The 20,576-nt window shown below is 45.4% G+C and overlaps 1 protein-coding gene across 1 annotated transcript in view; it reads left to right on the forward strand.

The window, feature by feature from the left end:
• Positions 1 to 20,576, forward strand: part of adarb2 (adenosine deaminase RNA specific B2 (inactive)) — a 665,338-nt gene that overhangs the window by 368,198 nt on the left and 276,564 nt on the right. The window contains exon 3 of the mRNA XM_080217455.1: positions 11,275 to 11,361. Coding sequence (XP_080073581.1) covers positions 11,275 to 11,361 — 87 coding nt within the window. The remainder of the gene's footprint in view (positions 1 to 11,274; positions 11,362 to 20,576) is intronic.

Below are 20,576 nucleotides of genomic sequence, written 5' to 3' on the forward strand. Positions count from 1 at the left end.
AGGCGGTTTAGAACGGAGTTGAGGAGGAACTTCTTCACTCAAAGGGTGGTGAATCTCTGGAATTCTCTGCCCGTTGAAGTGGTGGAGGCTGCCTCGCTAAATATTTTTAAGAAGCGGGTTGATGGGTTTTTGATAAGAGAAGGGTTTAAGGGTTATGGGGAGAGGGCGGGAAAGTGGAACTGAGCCACGACAGATCAGCCATGATCTTATTGAATGGCGGGGCAGGCTCGAAGGGCTAGATGGCCTACTCCTGCTCCTATTTCTTATGTTCTTATGTTCTTATGTTCTTATGAAGTGAGTGGCACAGTGGCATAGTGGTTAGCACTGGTGGGTCACAGCTCTAGGAACCTAGGTTCGATTCCCGGCTTGGGTCACTATCTGTGTGCTGTTTGCACATTCTCCCCGTGTCCATGTAAGTTTCCTCCCACAGTCCAAAGATGTGCAGGTTAGGTTGATTGGCCATGATATATTACTCCTTAGTGTCCCAGGATGCGTAGGTTAGAGGGAATATTGAGTCAATATGTGGGGTTACAGGGATAGGAGCTGGATGGGATTGTTGTCGGTGCAGACTCAATGGGCTGAATGGCCTCCTTCTGCACTGAAGGGATTCTATGATTCTAATAATTACTGTGGCTACAAGGGCAGGTCAGAGGCTGAGAATTCTGTAGCAAGTAACTCACTTCCTGACCCCCCCCCCCCCTCCGGCCCCCCCAAAGTCTGTCCACCATCCACAAGGCACAAGTCAGGAGTGTGATGGAACACTCTCCATTTGACTGGATGAGCACAGCTCCAACAACGCTCAGAATGCTTGACACCATCCAGGACAGAGCAGCCCCAGATCATCATCCCATCCACCAGCTCAAACACTCACCCTCTGTCACCGATTCCCAGCAGCAACTGTGTACATGGACCATTGTCACCAACTTGGGTACAATGAGGGCTATGACACTAAGAGTACTCAATCTTCCAAGCTTTATTACTGGTGCATGACGGGAACGCATATTCCACAGTGGGATACACTGCTAGATGTTCTGTCGATTCATACACATGTATTGCAGTTATAGTTCATTACAGCAAATGAGAAATGAGCAACTTTCTAATCCTTAATTTACATACGTAGTCCAACAATCATAGTATAGCTTTTTGTCCTTTCTATCCAATAGAAAACCATCTGCTTTGAATGCTTCATTAACATAATATGTCACCATATCTTGATTTTGGTGTGAGTTCTAGGACTCATCTTTGGTTTTGGTGGCCATGGCGTGGAACATAGTATTTAAGAAACTGTCACAAGGTGAGATTAGTCACTTCTCTGAATAAACAACCGCTGACCTAATCCAGGCCTTGTCTGCAGGAAAAGCACTTTCCATTCTTGCTGACAGAGCTGTCTGCCATAGTGTCATAGAGGTTTACAGCATGGAAACAGGCCCTTCGGCCCAACTTGTCCATGCCGCCCTTTCCTTTAAAACCCCTTAGCTAATCCCAATTGCCCGCATTTGGCCCGTATCCCCCTATACCCACCTTACCCATGTAACTGTCTAAATGCTTTTTAAAAGACAAAATTGTTCCCGCCTCTACTACTACCTCTGGCAGCTTGTTCCAAACACTTACCATCCTCTGTGTAAGAAAGTATCCTCTGGATACTTTTAAATATCTCCCCTCTCACCTTAAACCTATGCCCTCTAGGTTTAGACTCCCTTACCTTTGGGAAAAGATATTGACTATCTAGCTGATCTGTGCCCCTCATTATTTTATACATCGCTCTAAGATCATCCCTCAGCCTTCTACGCTCAAGACAAAAAAGTCCCAGTCTATCCAGCCTCTCCTTATAAACTAAACCATCAAGTCTTAGTAGCATCCTAGTAAATCTCTTCTGCGCTGTTCCTAGTTTAATAATATCCTTTCTATAATAGGTTGACCAGAATTGCACACAGTATTCCAAATGTGGCTTTGTACAACTTCAACAAGACGCCCCAATTCCTATATTCAGTGTTCTGACCAATAAAACCAAGCATGCCGAATGCCTTCTTCACCACTCTGTCTACCTGTGACTCCACTTTCAAGGAGCTATGAACATGTACCCCTAGGTCTCTTTGTTCTGTAATTCTCCCCAATGCGCTACCATTACTGAGTAAGTCCAGCCCTGGTTCAATCTACCAAAATGCATCACCTCACATTTGTCTAAATTAAACTCCATCTGCCATTAGTCAGTCCACTGGCCCAATTGACCAAGATCCCATTGCAATTGGAGATAACTTTCTTCACTGTCCACTATGTCACCAGTCTTGGTGTCGTCTGCAAACTTACTAACCATGCCTCCTATATTGTCATTCAAATCATTAATATAAATGACAAATAACACAGGACCCAGCACTGAGGCACACCACTGGTCACAGGCCTCCAGTTTGAAAAACAACCCTCTACAAACACCCTCTGGCTTCTATCATGAAGCCAATTTGTATCCAATTAGATACTTCACCCTGGATCCTATGAGATTTAATCTTATGCAACAATCTATCATGGACCTTGTCAAAGGCCTTGCTAAAGTCCATGTAGACAACATCAACTGCACTGCCCTCATCTACCTTCTTGGGTATCCCTTCAGAAAACCCAATCAAATTTGTGAGACATGATTTTCCATTCACAAAGCCATGCTGACTATCCCTAATCAGTCCTTGCGTCACTAAATGCCTGTAGATCCTGTCCCTCAAAACACCTTCTAACAACTTACCCACCACAGATGTGAGGCTCACTGGCCTGTAGTTTCCAAGCTTTTCCCTGCAGCCCTCTTTAAACAAAGGCACAATATTTGCCACTCTCTAATCTTCACGCACCTCACCAGCAACTATCGATGATTCAAATATCTCTGCTAGGGGACCCCCAATTTCCTCCCTAGCTTCCCACAATGTCCTGGGATACATTTCATCAGGTCCCGGGGATTTATCTACCTTGATGTGCTTTAAGACTTCCAGCACCTTTTTATATGTAATTTGTACACTCCTCAAGACATCACTATTTATCTCCCCAAGTTCCTTAACATCCATGATTTTCTCAACAGTAAATACTGATGAGAAATATTCATTTAGGATCTCTTCCACCCTTGTGGATCTGCACGTAGATGACCTTGTTGATCCTTCAGAGGCCCGATTCTCTCCCTTGTTACTCTTTTGCCCTTCATGTGTTTGTAGAAGCTCTTTGGGTTCTCCTTTGCCTTATCTGCCAAAACAATCTCATGTCCCTTTTTTGCCCTTCTGATTTCTTTCTTAACTCTACTCCTACACCACCTATACTCTTCAAGGGATTCACTTGATCCCCGCTGCCTCTGCATGTCAAGTGCCTCCTTCTTCTTCTTGACCAGGGCTTCAATATCCTGAGACATCCATGGTTCTCTACTTCTGCCAGCCTTGCCCTTCACTCTCAGAGGATTGTGCTAATGCTGAACCCTGGTTAACACACTTTTGAAAGCCTCCCCCTTATCAGACATCCCTTTGCCTCCCCACAGACTCCCCCAATTAACTTTTGAAAGTTCCTGCCTGATACCATAAAAATTGGCCTTGCCCCAATTTAAAATTTTAACTTTTGGGCCAGATCTATCATCCTCCATAGCTATCTTAAAACTAATAGAATTATGGTCACTGGTCCCAAAGTGATCCCTCACTAACACTTCTGTCACCTGCCCTTCCTTATTTCCCAAGAGGATGTCAAGTTTTGCCCCCTCGCTAGTTGGGCCATCCACATACTGAATGAGAAATTCCTCCTGAATACACTCAACAAATTTCTCTCCATCCAACCCTCTAATACTATGGCCAGTCAATTTTGGGAAAGTTAAAATCTCCGACTATTACCGCCCTATTTTTGCTGGAGCTATCTGTAACCTCCTTACATATTTGCTCCTCAATTTCCCGCTGACTATTTGGAAGCCTGTATGGTACAACCCTTTCAAAGTGATTTCCCCCTTCTTATTTCTCAGTTTTACTCATATAGACTCAGTTGCCGAACCTTCGGATATATCCCCTCTCAGTACAGCTATGATGTTTTCCTTAATCAAAAATGCAACTCCCCCTCCTCTCTTAACTCCTGTTCTATCTTTCCTACAGCATCTTTCCCTGGAACATTGAGCAGCCGGTCCTGTCCCTCCCTTCACCATGTTTCAGTGATTGCTGTAATATCCCAGTCCCATGTACCCATCCATGCCCTGAGTTCATCTGTCTTGCCCGTCAGGCCTCTTGCATTGAAATAAATGCAGTTTAATTTGGATTTCCCTTGCTCTCTGTGTTGCTTTTGCTTGATTTGTCTGGTACTAGGATTACTGACACTGTCTTTATTCCTTAATGTGCTCTCTTTAATTTCTGTGCTGTCCTAATTGTTGTAACTTAATTTACAAACCATCTACAAGATGCAATTTGCTGATGCTCCTTTGACAGCAGCTTCCAAATCCATGATGTAAACTGTTTAGAAGAATGAAAGCAGCAAACTCTATAACTCAAGGGTTATGGGGAGAAAGCGGGGAAGTGGAACTGATCCACTTCAGAACAGCCATGATCTGGTCATGGGGCAGGCTCGAAGGGCTAGATGGCCTACTCCTGCTCCTATTTCTTATGTTCTTATGTTCAAACATTTGATAACAGCACCACTTTCACTGACAGTGGGTCAAAATACTGGAACTCCCATCCTACTGTGGACGTACTAACCCCATATGCGCTCAGGAAGCAAAAGAATTGAGTGCAAGTTTTAAAAAGACGCATCTCACCACCATCTACTCAAGAGCAATTAAGGTTGGGCAAGTAATGCTGGCTTTGCCAGAATAAATAAAATCGTTCGGAAATTAAAACTTCACAAACTGATTGGCAGCTGGAAAGTACATAGGACGTTTTTATTCTGATACATGTTAGTTACTAAGTTCTTAAAAGACTGCATGGCACAGGAATTTGACAGCATCAGCATTATATTGCTGGAGACAGAATTTCCAACCCCGCTATGGCAGCTTGGGGAATTTAAGTTTGGTTAATTAAGTAAACCTGGAATTAAAGCTATTCTCAGTAATAATGACCATGAAATTACCGTCAATGGTTGTAAAAACCCACTTGGTTCACTACTGTCCTTTAGGGAAGGAAATCTCCCGTTCTTCCCTGGCTTAAACTATATGTGACTCCAGACCCACACCGATCTCTAATAACTCAAACGGCCTAGCAAGCCACTCAGTTGTACCTTCGCCAGATAGCAACTTAAGAAGGCACCCCACAAGTACTCTGTCAAGGACATGGGCCGGGATTCTCCTAAAATAACATGGGTCAACAGGACTAACTACTGTCGTTTTGTCGTGTGATTTCCAGAATGAATCTCCAACACTATCTGCCCCCTACACCCAGACAGTTGTGACCCATCACCCTGGTCTGGATGACAAGTCCCGATATCTCCCCCACCAGCCCTTGCCCCTACCCATCCCTGATCCTCACCCCCTCTCCCTCGAAGAAAAGCACGAAATATCCCCTCCCCATCTGCTTGGCCAGTCCCGACTATCCAGTGATCCCAATTTCAGAGTGGCAGCTGCCCGCAACCCCCCCCCCTCACCCCCAGTAGGTCCTGCCCAGTGGGCAGTGCCAAGGTGCTAGGCTGGTACTGCCAGGTTGGCACTGGCCAAAGGATACATCCCTTACCTCCCCCCCAACCTCCTGGGGGGAGGGCTCAATGGCCTATCTCCCATCTAGCGGAATTAGGGCACCTGTTCCCCATTGGAAAACCTGATGTGGGGAACCACACCTGCTGCCCAGGGGTGGAGCGGGAACTGGGGAGGAGGGGTAGGGGGAGTAGGGCATGCCAGCTGGCCCGGAAAGTTCCACCCTGGGCCCATATACCATATGGGAATGTCCATTTGAATGACATTTCCATATGATAATCGTACGATAATGCCAAAAAATCTTAGCTTGGGAGATGTGCAGAGGCCGTCAGGCTGCACAGGAACCCTTCACAGATGTCTCCCATTCTGCTGCACTACTCGAGCAGTCCAACGCCGGCATTCCCACATCATGACCACTACTCGAGCAGCACGGTGGGCTGGGAGAATCGCCCCCATGAAACTTGGGCAATCAATGCCAACTTTGCCAGTGATGCCCAACCCATGAAAGAGCTAGCAAGAATGACAGGAGCAACATTAGGACCAACTGTGTCGATAAGTAAAATTTGGAGTCTAGATTTCCTGATTGTAGGGCCAGTGGATTCTTTAATTTTAAATGGGTCACTGTTGATGATTACATTTGCAAAGCATATCTGCATCATATTACTCTGAACATTCTTATTTACCCTGGTAAATAGCACTTATTCAAAAGCATTAATGATGGTCTTTATCCAGAATTATAGAGCTCTGCCTTTAAATCAGATCTTGAGGGTTTTTTAAACTGTACTTTGGTTTTAGTGAGCACGGTGAAGGGGAAAATTTGGGATGACAAGCCAGAATTGAAAAGCATTCAGCAGCTTTTGGCTCAGAGCGGAGGTGAAATGGTCACGGTGCAGCAGGGGAGGGAAACTTTTCCCTTTTGTTCACCCATTTGCAAAGATAGGAACACTCTGAGAGCGCTACACAGGACAAATTTATTTCCACCTTTAATGCACTGTTGTTTCTGTCGGTCGCCTGTTTTGCTAAAGTCAGCAAAGTGGGGGCATGCGGAAGGCACAGGAGGTACATGACTCACTGCAGACGCTACCCCAAGCAGTGAGGCTGCTTCAATAGAATCAGCTGCCTTGGGCACGTCGGCAGAGCAGTACATGCCCAGGTTTGGCTACAGCAGGGAAGCTGTGCCACCTGGCCACAAACACCGGTAAGGACGGGCAGCCATCTGCCATGCCCTGGTGGCAGTGAAAGTCACCTGGTCTTTCAGCCACTCACACAGAGGGGGGCATTCAGGAGTTAGTAAGTTTGGTTTCTTGCCCTTTGGACAACAGACGCATACTTTCCTGGACAATAAAAGAACGGACAGGTCGCGTGATGTACTGAAAGCAAAATCATTTGATTTTGTCAGCGCATGTGGTGCGTGAGCATAATATGTACAGTTGTCTGTATCCTTCCCTTGTTTTCTGTGAACTTCTAAATGTTGGTTTCTCACGTAGCCCTGTGGTCGAATGAAACCCATTACTGGGTAACTGCAAACCCAGGAGCTGTAGGGGGTTTAAATCTGTGGTTAACTCTGATACATCACTGATAAGGAGATTCTTTGCGGACTCACTCTTTTAAAGGTAGCAACTACCGTCATTCGCTCATGGTCGTATGATTGCAAAGAGCTGTCACAATATCAATACCAGTCAGTTGTCCCTGTCATTTTCTCCATAATGCCCACTGACCATGGAACAGAAGATACCTGATGAGGTCTCTGAATTGATTCACCTCCACATGTCAATAGTGCAGTCCATTTACATCAATGCTGTAAAGCTTGATGCTCTGCACAATGGTGCTGAGCTTTAGGATCCACTGATCACTATTGATTTCATGCCTCTGTTTGCTTTGATCTGATTTATTATTGTCACATGTATTGGGGTATAGTAAAAAGTATTGTTTCTTGCATCCCATAGACAGAGCATGCCTTTCATAGGGTACATAGGGGAAAAGGAAAGGGTGTAAAATGTAATGTTACAGTCATTGCTAGAGAAAGATCAGCTTAATATATGGTAGGTCCTTTCAAAAGCCTGATGGCAACAGAAAGGAAGCCGGTTAGAATGTGATCTTAGACTTTTGTATCTTTTCTACCACGTAAGAAGGTGGAAAGGAGGATTTCCAGGGTGTATGGCATCCTTGTTTATGCTGGCTGCTTTTCCAAGGCAATGGGAAGTGTCGACAGAATCAATGGGTGGGAGGGTGGTTTGCGTGAGGGACTGGGTTTCTTTTACGACCTTTTGTAGTTTCTTGCGGTCTTGGGCAGAGCATGAGCCATGCCAAGCTGTGATGCAACCAGAAAGAATTCTTACTATGGTACAGCTGTAAAAAATTGGTGAGAATCATAGCTGACACGCCAAATTTCCTTAGATTCCTGAGAAAGTAGGGGCGTTGGTGGGCTTTCTTAACTATAGTGTCAGCCTGAGGGGACCAGGACAGGTTGTTGGTGATCTGGACACCTAGAAATCTGAAGCTCTCAATCATTTCTACTTCATCACCATTGATATGAGAGTAGGGATCAGAGCAGAAGAAGGCAATATCATTCCTTGGGTCTGCACCAACATTCAATAAAACCATGATTGAACAACTCATCAACTCCAATTTCTTGCTCAATTCCCCTTTATCCCTTGATTCACTTGATGCCCAAAATCTATTGGTCAGAGAAAGAAAGCGAGTAATACATAATGAGTACGTGGGGACACATATCTATGCAATTATCATTAGAGGAACTAATTTGTCTTTGTGTACGATCACTGTGTGTGAAGACACTGATAAAACAAAGTCTGCACATCATAGGTATCGTAAATTCTGCACTTTCCATAGGTGCAAACTGAAAAACCTTGTCCTTCTGTTTTACAGTGATGTGCTTGACTTATTTTGTCTTTTTTCATGGGACTTCATAGAATCAAAGTATCCCTACAGTACAGAAGGAGGCCATTTGGCCCATCGAGTCTGTACTGATCACAATCCCACCCAGGCCCTATTCCCATAACCCTCATTTACCCTGCTAATCCCCCTGACACTATGGTCAATTTAGCATGGCCAATCAGCCTAACCCACAAATCTTTGGACAGTGGGAGGAGACTGGAGCACCTGGAGGAAACCCATGCAGACATGGGGAGAATGTGTAAACTCCACACAGATAGTGACCCGAGGCAGGAATTGAACCCACATCCCTGGCACTATGAGGCAGCAGTGCTCACCATTATGCCACCTTGTCACTCTCATTCCAGACTTCTCATGATAGAGACCAGGCATCCTGTGACACCAGCTGCCTCCTTGGATGCCATCTCTCTGCATTAAACTCTGCTATGTCAGTGCACTACAACAGTAAACAGTGCTTCCTGAGGCTGGCCTCTAAAGTGGGCATATTAAATTTGGCTTTGATCCATCTGCCATCATTGCCGGATAAGAAACCTTCATGACATTTGTCATTGAATGGCATGTGAGAAATGTTCCATAAGATTACACCCTTTACCTGAGGAAGGATATTACTGCAAGAAGGGGAATACAATGGAAGGTTTACCAGACCTGTTCTTGGGATGGTCGAATAGTCCATGAGGACAGATCGGGAGTACCAGGCCTCTATTTTCTAGCATTTCGAAGAATGAGAAGCGATCTCATTGAAACCCATAAAACATGTAAAAGGAATAGACAGGGTAGATACAGCCAAGCTGTTCTCCTAGTTGGGAAGCCTAGAAACAGGGGTGATCATTCCAAAATAAGGGGGAAGCAACTTAAGATTGAGATGAGGAGAAATCATTTTACTCAGAGGGCTATGAATAGAGCATAGAATCATAGAAAAACTGCAGCACAAACAGGCCCTTCAGACCACAAGTTGTGCCGATCATATCCCTACCTACTAGGCTTACCTATAACCCCCAATCCTATTAAGTCCCACGTACTCATCCGGAAGTCTCTTAAAAGACCCTATCAAATTTGCCTCCACCACCACCAATGGCAGCCGATTCCACTCACCCACCACCCTCTGAGTGAAAAACTTACCCCTGACATCGCCTCTGTACCTACTCCCCAGCATCCTAAACCTGTGTCGTCTTGTGGCAGCCATTTCAGCCCTGGGGAAAAGCCTCTGAGAATCCACCCTATCAATAATCTCTCAACATCTTACACACCTCTATCAGGTCACCTTTCATCCTTTGTCTCTCCAAGGAGAAAAGACCGAGCTCTCTCAATCTATCCTCATAAGGCATGCCACCCAATCCAGGCAACCTCCTTGTAAATCTCCTCTGCACCCTTTCAATGGCTTCCACATCCTTCCTGTAATGAGGCGACCAGAACGGAGCACAGTACTCCAAGTGGGGTCTGACCAGGGTCTTATATAGCTGCAGCATTATCTCCCGACTCCTAAACACAATTCCTTGATTGATGAAGGCCAGTACACCATACGCCTTCTTAACCACATCCTCTACCTGTGAAGCTGATTTGAGAATCCTATGAACCCGGACCCCATGATCCTTCTGATCTTCCACACTGCTAAGAGCCTTACCCTTAATATTATATTCCTTCACCCCATTGGACCTGCCAAAATGTACTACTACACATTTATCCAGGTTGAAGTCCATCTGCCTCTTCTCTGCCCAGTCTTGCATCCTATCTTTGTCACACTGCAACTTCTGACATCCCTCCAAACTATCCACAACACCTCTAACCTTCGTGTCATCTAACCTTTGAAATTCTCTACCCAGAGAGCTATGGAAATGTATTCATTGACTATGTTTAAAACAGAGGTTGACAGATTTAGAATCAGTGCAGAAGTTGGGCATTTGGCCCATTGAGCTTGCACCAACAACAATCCCACCCAGGTCCTATCCTCGTAACCACATGCATTAACGCTGGCTTTTTCCCCTGATTCTAAGGGGCAATTTACTACAGTCAATCAACCTAACTCACACATCATTGGCATGTGGGAGGAAACTGGAGCACCCGAAGAAACCCACACAGACACAGGAAGAATGTACAAACTCCACATAGAATCATAGGATTCCTACAGTGCAGAAGTAAACCATTCGGCCGACCGAGCCTGCATCAACCACAATCCCTCCCAGTCCCTATCCCTGTAACCCCCACATATTTACCCTGATAATCCCCCTGAAACACTAGGGACAATTTGGCATAGTCAATCAACCTAACCCACACATCTTTGGATTGTGAGTGGAGCACCCAGAGAAAACCCATGCAGACACGGGAAAAATGTGCAAACTCCACACAAACAGGGATCTGAGGCTGGAATCAAGCCCGGGTCCCTGGGCTAACCACTAACTACCAATGACGTAAGGAAGTACAGGAATAACGTAGGTAAAAGGCATTGAAATGTCCAATCGACCATGATCTTATTGAATGGCAGAGCAGACTCAATGGGCCTACTCCAGCTCCTATGTGCCTGTCCAATGACAGATGTGTTGAGATTGGTTGCTTTAGTAATTCTGCTTGGAAAAAGGCACATTGAGACAAATCACACATTTCTAAAGCACACATGCCTGTGATATTTTGTTATCTGGTCATTAATTTCATGAATAACAACTCTCCCATTCTTCTCAAACAGAGAAAAATATAGCCCATAATGAAAGAGCAATAAAACTAATGTTCTATTATATGCTTCTTTATTCCAGATAAATTAAACACACTTTCTTCATTCATCGGCCCATTCAAATATTTCAGCCCTGGTTTGGAGAATACTGAAGATGAAGACAATTTGAGTAAGTGTCATTCCAGTTTTTTTTGATGAGCAAGTCACTGACGCCACTCGACGGAATGAGAAAGAACCACATTAGCAGGCACACCTTTGACAAAATGACATTCGGGGCAGCACGGTGATTAGCACCGCTGCCTCACAGCACCAGGGACCCAGGTTGATTCCCGGCTTGGGTCCACTGTCTGTGTGGAGTTTGCACATTCTCCCCGTGTCTGCGTGGGTTTCCTCCGGGTGCTCCGGTTTCCTCCTACAGCCCAAAGATGTACGGGTCAGGTGGATTAGTCATACTAAATTGGGACTTAGTGTCAGGGGGACTAGCTAGGGTAAATGCATGGGATTATGGGGATAGGGCCTGGTTGGGATTGTGGTCAGTGCAGACTCAATGGGCCGAATGGCCTCCTTCTGCAGAATTCTATGATTCTATGACATGTATGAAAGCTGAATAAATAGGTTAATCCTTGTCTTCAGATAATGAACTAAGGGATATCACACGAAACATTTAGCAAAGAGGTTCAATTTCTAGCTATATATGTTCACCTTTTACTGAGGAAAGCGTGCAAGGTACTCTATCCTGTATTACAGCCAAGAATCATGACAGGTGGAATCGAGCAGTAAGGAGCCCAGCCATACAATAATGAGAACATCTGGCTGTGAAGCCAGCACACTTAGTACCAGTCAACCATATGTTCTCGCTTATGAAAGCCAACATAAGCAACTGCCTTGAAGCAGCCGTAACACATAAAATGCAGAGTTTAAAACTGGATGTTCTAAATAAGAAAATTATTAAAATGCTTCGGACACCGTTACCCCTGAGTGCTCTAGTGGGTAAATAAATCTCTCAGCGCAACTCAAACTATCCTGTGCAAAAGTCCCCAGTATCTGTTAGCCAGCTTGTATGGAGTTAGCTGGAGTAACTGGTGTTCCAGAATTTTACTTCCAGGGCAGACGTCACGCAGAACAAAATTCTCCATTGGCCTCGGGCAGGGTTTTATGAGCCTCACCTGAAGAGGTCGTAAAATACCGGCCATGTTATCAACATAGGGGGCTCCTGTTCTAACCACCATTGGATGAAACCCACTGGAAAGTGTGCGAGAATCCTCCACAGAACACACACAGGGAGAACGTGCAAGCCGTCCCTCAATTCAGTAGTTAGCAGTGGACTAATCCACTTAACCCACACACCTTTGGACTGTGGGAGGAAACTGGAGCACCCGAAGGAAACCCACGCAGACACGGGGCGAACATGCAGTGGTTAGCAACAAACAAAGAAAATTACAGCACAGGAACAGGCCCTTCGGCCCTCCAAGCCTGCACCAACCATTCTGTTCGACTTAACAAAAACTCCCTACTCTTCTGGGGACCATATCCCTCTATTCCCATCCTATTCATGTACTTGTCAAGACACTCCTTAAAAGTCACTACCACATCCGCTTCCACTACCTCCCCCGGCAATGAGTTCCAGGCACTCACTGCTCTCTTTGTAAAATATCTGCCTCGTACATCTCCTTTAAACCTTGCTCCTTGCACCTTAAACCTGTGCCCCCTAGTATTTGATTCTTCCACCCTGGGAAAAAGCTTCTGACTATCCATTCTGTCCATGCACCTCATGGACAGAGCTTGTAGACTTCTATCAGGTCTCCCCTTAACCTCCATCATTCCAGTGAGAACAAAACCAAGTTTCTCCAACCTCTCCTCATAGCTAATGCCCTCCATACCAGACAACACCCTGGTAATTATTTTCTGTACCCTCTCCAAAGCCTCCACATCCTTCTGGTAGTGTGGCGACCAGAATTGAACACTATATTTCAAGTTCTATAACCAGTGCTGCCTTACAGCGCCAGAGACCTGGATTCAACTTCTGCCTTGGATGACTGCTTGTCTGGAGTTTGCACATTCCCCCACATGCCTGTGTGGGTTTCCTCCCCCAACCCAAAGATGAGCAGTTTAGGTGGATTGGCCATTCTAAATTACCCCTTGGTGTCCCAAAGTATAGATAGGCTTGGGGGATTAGTAGGGTAAAATATGTGGGATTACGGGGATAGGGCCTGGGTAAGAGTCAGTGCAGACTTGATGGGCTGAATGGCCTTTTTCCGCAAAGTAGGGATTCTATGATCCTATGAAATAGGTAAAGCAGGTTGACTTTGACAAACTATTGAAGGCTGTTGTTAAAAAGTTTTCCAGTGAGGACCAATATCTCCAGAAGAGTGGAAGATTGGCAACCGTGAAATATATATGTATAGCAGCATATAATTGTGATTTTGAGTTGATTTGATTTGATTTATTATTGTCACATGTATTAGTATACAGTGAAAAGTATTGTTTCTTGTGCGCCATACAGACAAAGCATACCATTCATGGAGAAGGAAACGAGAGAGTGCGGAACGTAGTGTTACAGTCATAGCTAGGGTGTAGAGAAAGATCAGCTTAATGCAAGATAGGTCCATTCAAAAGTCTGACGGCAACAGGGAAGCAGCTGTTCTTGAGTCAGTTGGTATGTGATCTCAGACTTTTAACATAATTTTAATTTATAAGACTGTTATCAAGTACTGATTGTTCAGTGTGGGATTTGTATTTCCCATGAGAATTTCTCCATATAATTAGCCTCACTGACTCACTCACAAACCCTTACTGGGTCGAGCTGGTCACATCAAACGCTACAGGATCTCATTTTTCTCCTTTGAAACTGAGAAATCAAATATAAACTCAAGCTTTTTTCCACTTCTCTTCCGAAACCTCTATCCCTCATTTTTTTAAAGTTAAAGTTTACTTATTAGTGTCACAAGAAGGCTTACATTAGCACTGCAATTAAGTCACTGTGAAAATCCCTGTTCAGGTACACTGAGGGAGAATTTAGCATGGCCAGTGCATCTTTTGGTCTGTGGCAGGGAACCAGAGCACCCGAAGGAAACCTATGCAGACATCGGGAGAACGTGCAAACTCCACACAGACAGTGACCCAATCTGGGAATCAAACCTGGGCTCTGGTGCTGTGAGGCATCAGTGCTAACCATTGTGCCACCATGCTGCTCCTGAAAGCATGATACTCATTTTGGAAGACCAGTGTAAACATGATGAGCCAAGTGGTCTTTTTCTGTGCCGTAACAATTCTGTGATTTCTCCTGAGTCCCTCCCCATTGCAAAAATGGTCAACGTATCAGAGGGAGGGAAGGTTCGTGATATACAGTATATCAGAGAGAAGGGGGTGTTAGTGATATACAGTGTATCAGAGAGAAGGGGGTGTTAGTGATGTATTGTGTACCAGAGGGAGGGTTAGTGACATACAGTGTATCAGAGGGAGGGTTAGTGATATACAGAGTGTCGGGAGTGAGGGTTAGTGAAATAAAATGTATTGGAGGGAGTGTTAGTGAGAAATGTTGGATTGGAAGGAGGGTTAGTGATAGTATATTAGAGGGTGTGTATCCAAGGAGCAGTTAATGGAGTTGGGGGTAGGGTGTTAGCGTGGATAGAGGATTGGTTGTCAAATAGGAGGCAGAGAGTGGGGGTCAATGGGTGCTATTCGGATTGGCGGTTGGTGACTAGTGGGGTGCCCCAGGGGTCGGTGCTGGGGCCTCAGCTATTTACCATTTATATAGATGATCTGGAGGAGGGAACCGAGTGCAGGGTGTCGAAATTTGCTGATGACACCAAGATTGGGGGAAAGGCAAATTGTGCGGAGGGTGTGGAGAGTCTGCAGAAGGATCTAGATAGGCTGGGCGAATGGGCCAGGAAATGGCAAATGGAATTTAATGTTGGCAAGTGTGAGGTGGTCCACTTTGGTAGGAAGAATGGTAGGAAGGACTATTACTTACGTGGCGAAAAACTGCAGCAGGCGACGGTGCAGAGGGACCTCGGGGTCCTTGTGCATGAGTCGCAAAAACCCAGCTTGCAGGTGCAGCAGGTGGTCAGGAAGGCAAATGGGATGCTGGCCTTCATAGCGAGGGGGATTGAATATAAAAGTAGGGAGGTCTTGCTGCAGCTGTATAGGGCATTGGTGAGGCCGCAGCTGGAGTACTGTGTGCAGTTCCTGCGCAAGGATATTTTGGCCCTGGAGGGAGTGCAGAGGAGGTTTACTAGGCTGATACCGGAGTTGAGGGGATTGAGCTATGAGGAGAGGCTGAATAAACTAGGCTTGTACTCGTTAGAGTTTAGAAGAATGAGGGGAGATCTCATTGAGACGTATAAGATGATGAATGGGATGGATAGGATAGAGGTGGAGAGACTCTTCCCGCTCAAAAAAGACAGTAGGACTAGGGGGCACAGCCTCAAGATAAAGGGGAGGCGGTTTAGAACGGAGTTGAGGAGGAACTTCTTCACTCAAAGGGTGGTGAATCTCTGGAATTCTCTGCCCGTTGAAGTGGTGGAGGCTGCCTCGCTAAATATTTTTAAGAAGCGGGTTGATGGGTTCTTGATAAGAGAGGGGATTAAGGGTTATGGGGAGAGGGCGGGAAAGTGGAACTGAGCTACAACAGATCAGCCATGATCTTATTGAATGGCGGGGCAGGCTCGAAGGGCTAGATGGCCTACTCCTGCTCCTATTTCTTATGTTCTTATGTTCTTAATGGTACTGTTTTGGAGGGGAGGTTCATGTACATTTAGATGGCGTATACTTAATTCTTAACTGTTGTACGTACACACAGAACTACAAAATTAACATATAAATATATCGCACAATGCTAAATATAAATGTGATGGCAAGAGATATCTGAGTGGAAAGTTTGTGCTATTACAATTACAGTGACGGAAAAGAACACTTTTAAATTAATAATGTCAGTTGCCCAGCAACAAGGTTCTTCACCTTGGTCGGAAATAAAAACCCTTCACAAAAGCATATTAACGGCTTCTTTTTAACTTATGGCAGTGCAAGTGTTTGCCTTAAAAAAAGAAAGATGGACAGTCACGTGTCTGCGTGGGTTTCCTCCGGGTGCTCCATTTTCCTTTTGCAGTCCAAAGATGCGCAGATTAGGTAGATTGGCCATGTCAAATTGCCCTTTGGTGTCCAAAATTGTCCCTTTGTGTAGACAGGACGTGTAGATTAGATGGGTTAGCCATGGGAATTGTGCAGAGTTACAGGGATAGGGCGGGGCAAGGGCCTGGGCCAGTTACTCGATCAGAATCAATGCAGACTCGATGGGCCGAATGGCCTCTTTTGCACTGTGGAGTTTCTGTGATTCTAAGTAGATTGGTGCCAGTCGTTGAGGATGGAAGAGCAATCAATGAGTCAATGAAGAGTGCGTTAGAAACTACAGTTGCTGACATTAATAAGTTGGCACTTGCTCCATTTGCAATGCATTCCTCTGTTTCCATGTTGGCTGGCACTGATTGGTAAGTGGAGGTCTTGTGGCTCGGTGGGTGAGCTCTGGGCTCAAGACCCTCCTCAGGATTTGACAGCCAAGGATGGTGCGTTTGCAACCTGGTCAGACAAGTTTAGGATCAAGCTGCAAATCCGTCCAACGCTCACCAGTAGCAGTAAGAGTGAGAGAGATCCCTGATTAAGTGATAAAAGAAACACTTGAGTCTCGATCATCACCCTCCACAGCTCTGATGTTGCCACGGTAACTCGGACTCTCTAAGTGAACTGTCACATATCACGACTACTGATCCAACTCAGGCTGATGTGAAACATTGCCATGTGCGCAAGGCTCTGGCAAGGAAGCCCTCTCACGATGAGTTGACCCGCCTCTAACCAACCAGGGGATGATGCAGAGTTGCCAGCGTTGGACTGGGGTAGGCACAGTAAGTAGTCTCACAACACCAGGTTAAAGTCCAACAGGCTTATTTGAAATAAACCCGTTGGACTTTAACCTATTGTGCCCACCCCAGTCCAATGCATGCATCTCCACATCATGGCTACACTGCCGCAAACTGCCGGCTCAAAGTGGAAAGGATCTCCAAACAGATCGCGCATATCGACACAGAAACCAGGGGATAACAGGGACATTACCAATATAAAGGAGAATAGATTGAATCATGTACAATCTCAACCCAATAGTCAGGATGCTGTCTAAATGCCGAGGGAAGGGGAAGATTTCCAGCCATTTTTGTTTGAGAGGTTTAGTTGAATTTTAAATTGAACACACTTCTGTCTAATTATCGGCTGTGCCAGGACATGTGGGATTACTTTTCTCTCTTAAAACACACCGCAGTGATAAAGTGAGAATCTTCCAATAAAGTACTTATATTAGACAGCTGTAATCAACACATGGGAATTTTAAAATAACTGTTTCCAACGTGAAGAGTGAGCGATGCCTCGGTTTAGCAGAGGAAGCTCAGCTAATGAAATGTTTTTCATTGCGTTTGCTTTGAAATGTTTAATTAAAAGAGAAATGAAAGTTCCCTGGCGTCTTAGTGATTTTGCGTGGCCATCAGAAACCACTTGGAGGTTAATTTTTGAAGACCTCTTTAGGGTGCAGATGATCTTCATGTTGTAATATTGCAGGATGCTTTTTATCACTGCAGAATATCCTAAGAGGAAAGGAATTACATGTATCCTGGTGCAGTGCATGGTTTAATAAGGTTCCAGCGCAGCTCACAATATTAACTGCCATTACTGTGTAATAAAAAAAACTTCTGCTTTAAAAGATAACCTACTTTTTTTATCACCTCCCGTAAAATGTGGCCAGGATCTGGTTAGAATTTGTGCATCAGACCTGCAGAATGGAGAACCCTGATGAGGCAACCCCCAAATCTCTGATCATCCCCTCCAGATTCCCCACACAGTCCAAAAGATGTGCTGATTAGGTGCGTCGGCCATGCTAAATTCTCCCTCAGTGTACCCGAACAGGCACCAGAGTGTGGCGACTAGGGGATATTCACAGTAACTTCATTGCAGTGTTAATGTAAGCTTACCTGTGACACTAATAAATAAATGTTAAATTTGATTGTGCCTGTAAAGCAGGCAACAGGGAACTCTGCATGTGTATGTCCCTTTCGTTGTATGGGACAGGTGAAATTGTTCCTGGCAACTCTATATAACACTTACTGGTATAGTCATCATAGTCCCAGATGACCATAGACCTTTGAGGTCTATGTGCAATCAGAATATACCATCCCTTTAAGAGATGCCGGCTACCTTTGATGTGAATGTAGAATATAGAACCCTACAGTGCAGAAAGAGGCCCTTCAGCCCATCGAGTCTGCACCGAACACAATCCCACCCAGGCTCTGCCCCCACATCCCTGTATATTGTACCCACTAATCCCTCTAACCTACACATCCCTGGACACTAAGGGGCAATTTCTTAACAAAGCCAATCAACCTAACCCGCACATCTTTGGACTGTGGGAGGAAACCGGAACACCCAGAGGAAACCCACGCAGACACGAGGAGAATATGCTAACTCCACACAGACAGTGACCCGAGTCGGGAATCGAACCCAGGACTCTGGAGCTGTGAAGCAGCAGTGCTAACCACTGCGCTACCGTGCCACCCAATGTGGCATAAGAGTCATCTGATTCCTCAAGCCTCAAAGAGTATTAAGGTCAATAATCAACATTCAATATGTGAAAAAGGGTAAGGGAAAGTTGCCATAGTCCCAGATAACTGATCATAGGCTGCCCTCCCCTATGATGGGAAAAGCTGACTGGTGATGATTTAACCTGAAGTTCACCACACCTCAGTTGAGGGGCAAGGTTGACAAGGCTCAGCCTGTACTGGAATTGAACCCACGCCTTTGGTGTCGCTCTGCATCATGAACCAGCCATCCAGCAAGGCTCACCTTCTCAACCTTGACCTCGCCTGGAGTGTGGTGATCCTCAGGTTAAAATCAGCACCAGTCAACTTTCTCCCTCAAAGGTCTATGATCATCTGGGACTATGATGACTATACCTGTAAGTGTTATATAGAGTTGCCAGGAACAATTTCACCTGTCCCACACAACCAAAAGGACATACACGCGCAGAGTTCCCTGTTGCCTGCTTTACAGGCTCAATCAAATTTAACATTTATTTATCAGTGTCACAAGTAAGCTTACATTAACACTGCAATGAAGTTACTGTGAACATCCCCTAGTCGCCACACTCCAGTGCCTGTTCGGGTACACTGAGGGAGAATTTAGCATGGCCAACGCACCTAATCAGCACATCTTTTGGACTGTGCGGGGAATCCAAAGCATCTGGAGGAAACCCACGCAAACAGGGGGAGAACATGCAGACTCCACACAGACAATGACTCAAGCCAGGAATCGAACCCCGGTTCCTGGTGCTGTGAAGCAGCAGTGCTAACCGCTGTGCCACCGTGCCACCCTTATTGGGTCAATCATCTCAACTCCAGCACATCACTGCAACAGTTCCTCAAGGTGGTGTCCTAGGCTCAACCACTGAAATTTTATTGCCTCAAATTTCAAGGACAGTAAAATTCCAGTTGTGAAGGGTCAAACAGAGAAGAGAAATCAGTACTGTGGTTGTGTCTGTTACTGTTGCAAAAATCAGAAAGGAAATTTCTTCATTTATGGCAAACATTGGTTCAAATTGGTATCCTGTACAAAATGTTATTTTGCATGGGCTTTAAGAGTAATAAAATTGAGAAGAATGACTATTTTCCTGTCATACATCGCTTACAAATGTCACCCAACTACCATTTTACAGCTTTCTACTAAAGAGTCAGAATTACCAATAAAATCTAAAGAGCGGTTTCTAAAAAGCCTTTTGTTCTCTGAGATAGCCAATAATTTACTTGTCACATTTCAGTCCTTGGTGAGAGCGTGCCGAGCAGCGTGAAGCTGTGGGAAACAGCTTTGAATCCAATTCCTGCAGGGAGCCGGTTGTTGGTAACAAAAACAAGAAGATGCTGGAAATAGTCAGCAGCTTGGACGGAATCAGTGGAGAGAGGAGCAGAATCCATGGCCGAAACCATTTCCCATCTCACCCACCGCAGGAATCACAGGGGGCGAGACAGAAAAGGCGGCGGATTATTGAAACGTCCGTTGAACTTGGGCATGAATTTCCGGTCTTGGGGCACGTGCGGCCGGATAATGCCGCCCAATGTCGTCAGATAATTTGTGTACAAGCCCTGGGGAACAAAACGGTGGGCGCGATCTTACTGCCGTGCTCCCACTGCAGGGCAAGCCAAATCTCCATTCACTGCAGCGGGACTGGAAAATCCTAACCGATTGGAAAATCCCACTGCGTAAGTGGTTGGGAAACTCCGGCCGGTGTTTGTTATCCATGTCCTCGCAGTGGGTGTGAGAATGGCTTGGCTCTTCAGCTTCCTGGCTGCTGTCCAC

This window comes from Carcharhinus amblyrhynchos, chromosome 2 (genome assembly GCF_965287045.1).
Source record: "Carcharhinus amblyrhynchos chromosome 2, sCarAmb.v2.hapA, whole genome shotgun sequence".
Taxonomy (NCBI): domain Eukaryota; kingdom Metazoa; phylum Chordata; class Chondrichthyes; order Carcharhiniformes; family Carcharhinidae; genus Carcharhinus; species Carcharhinus amblyrhynchos.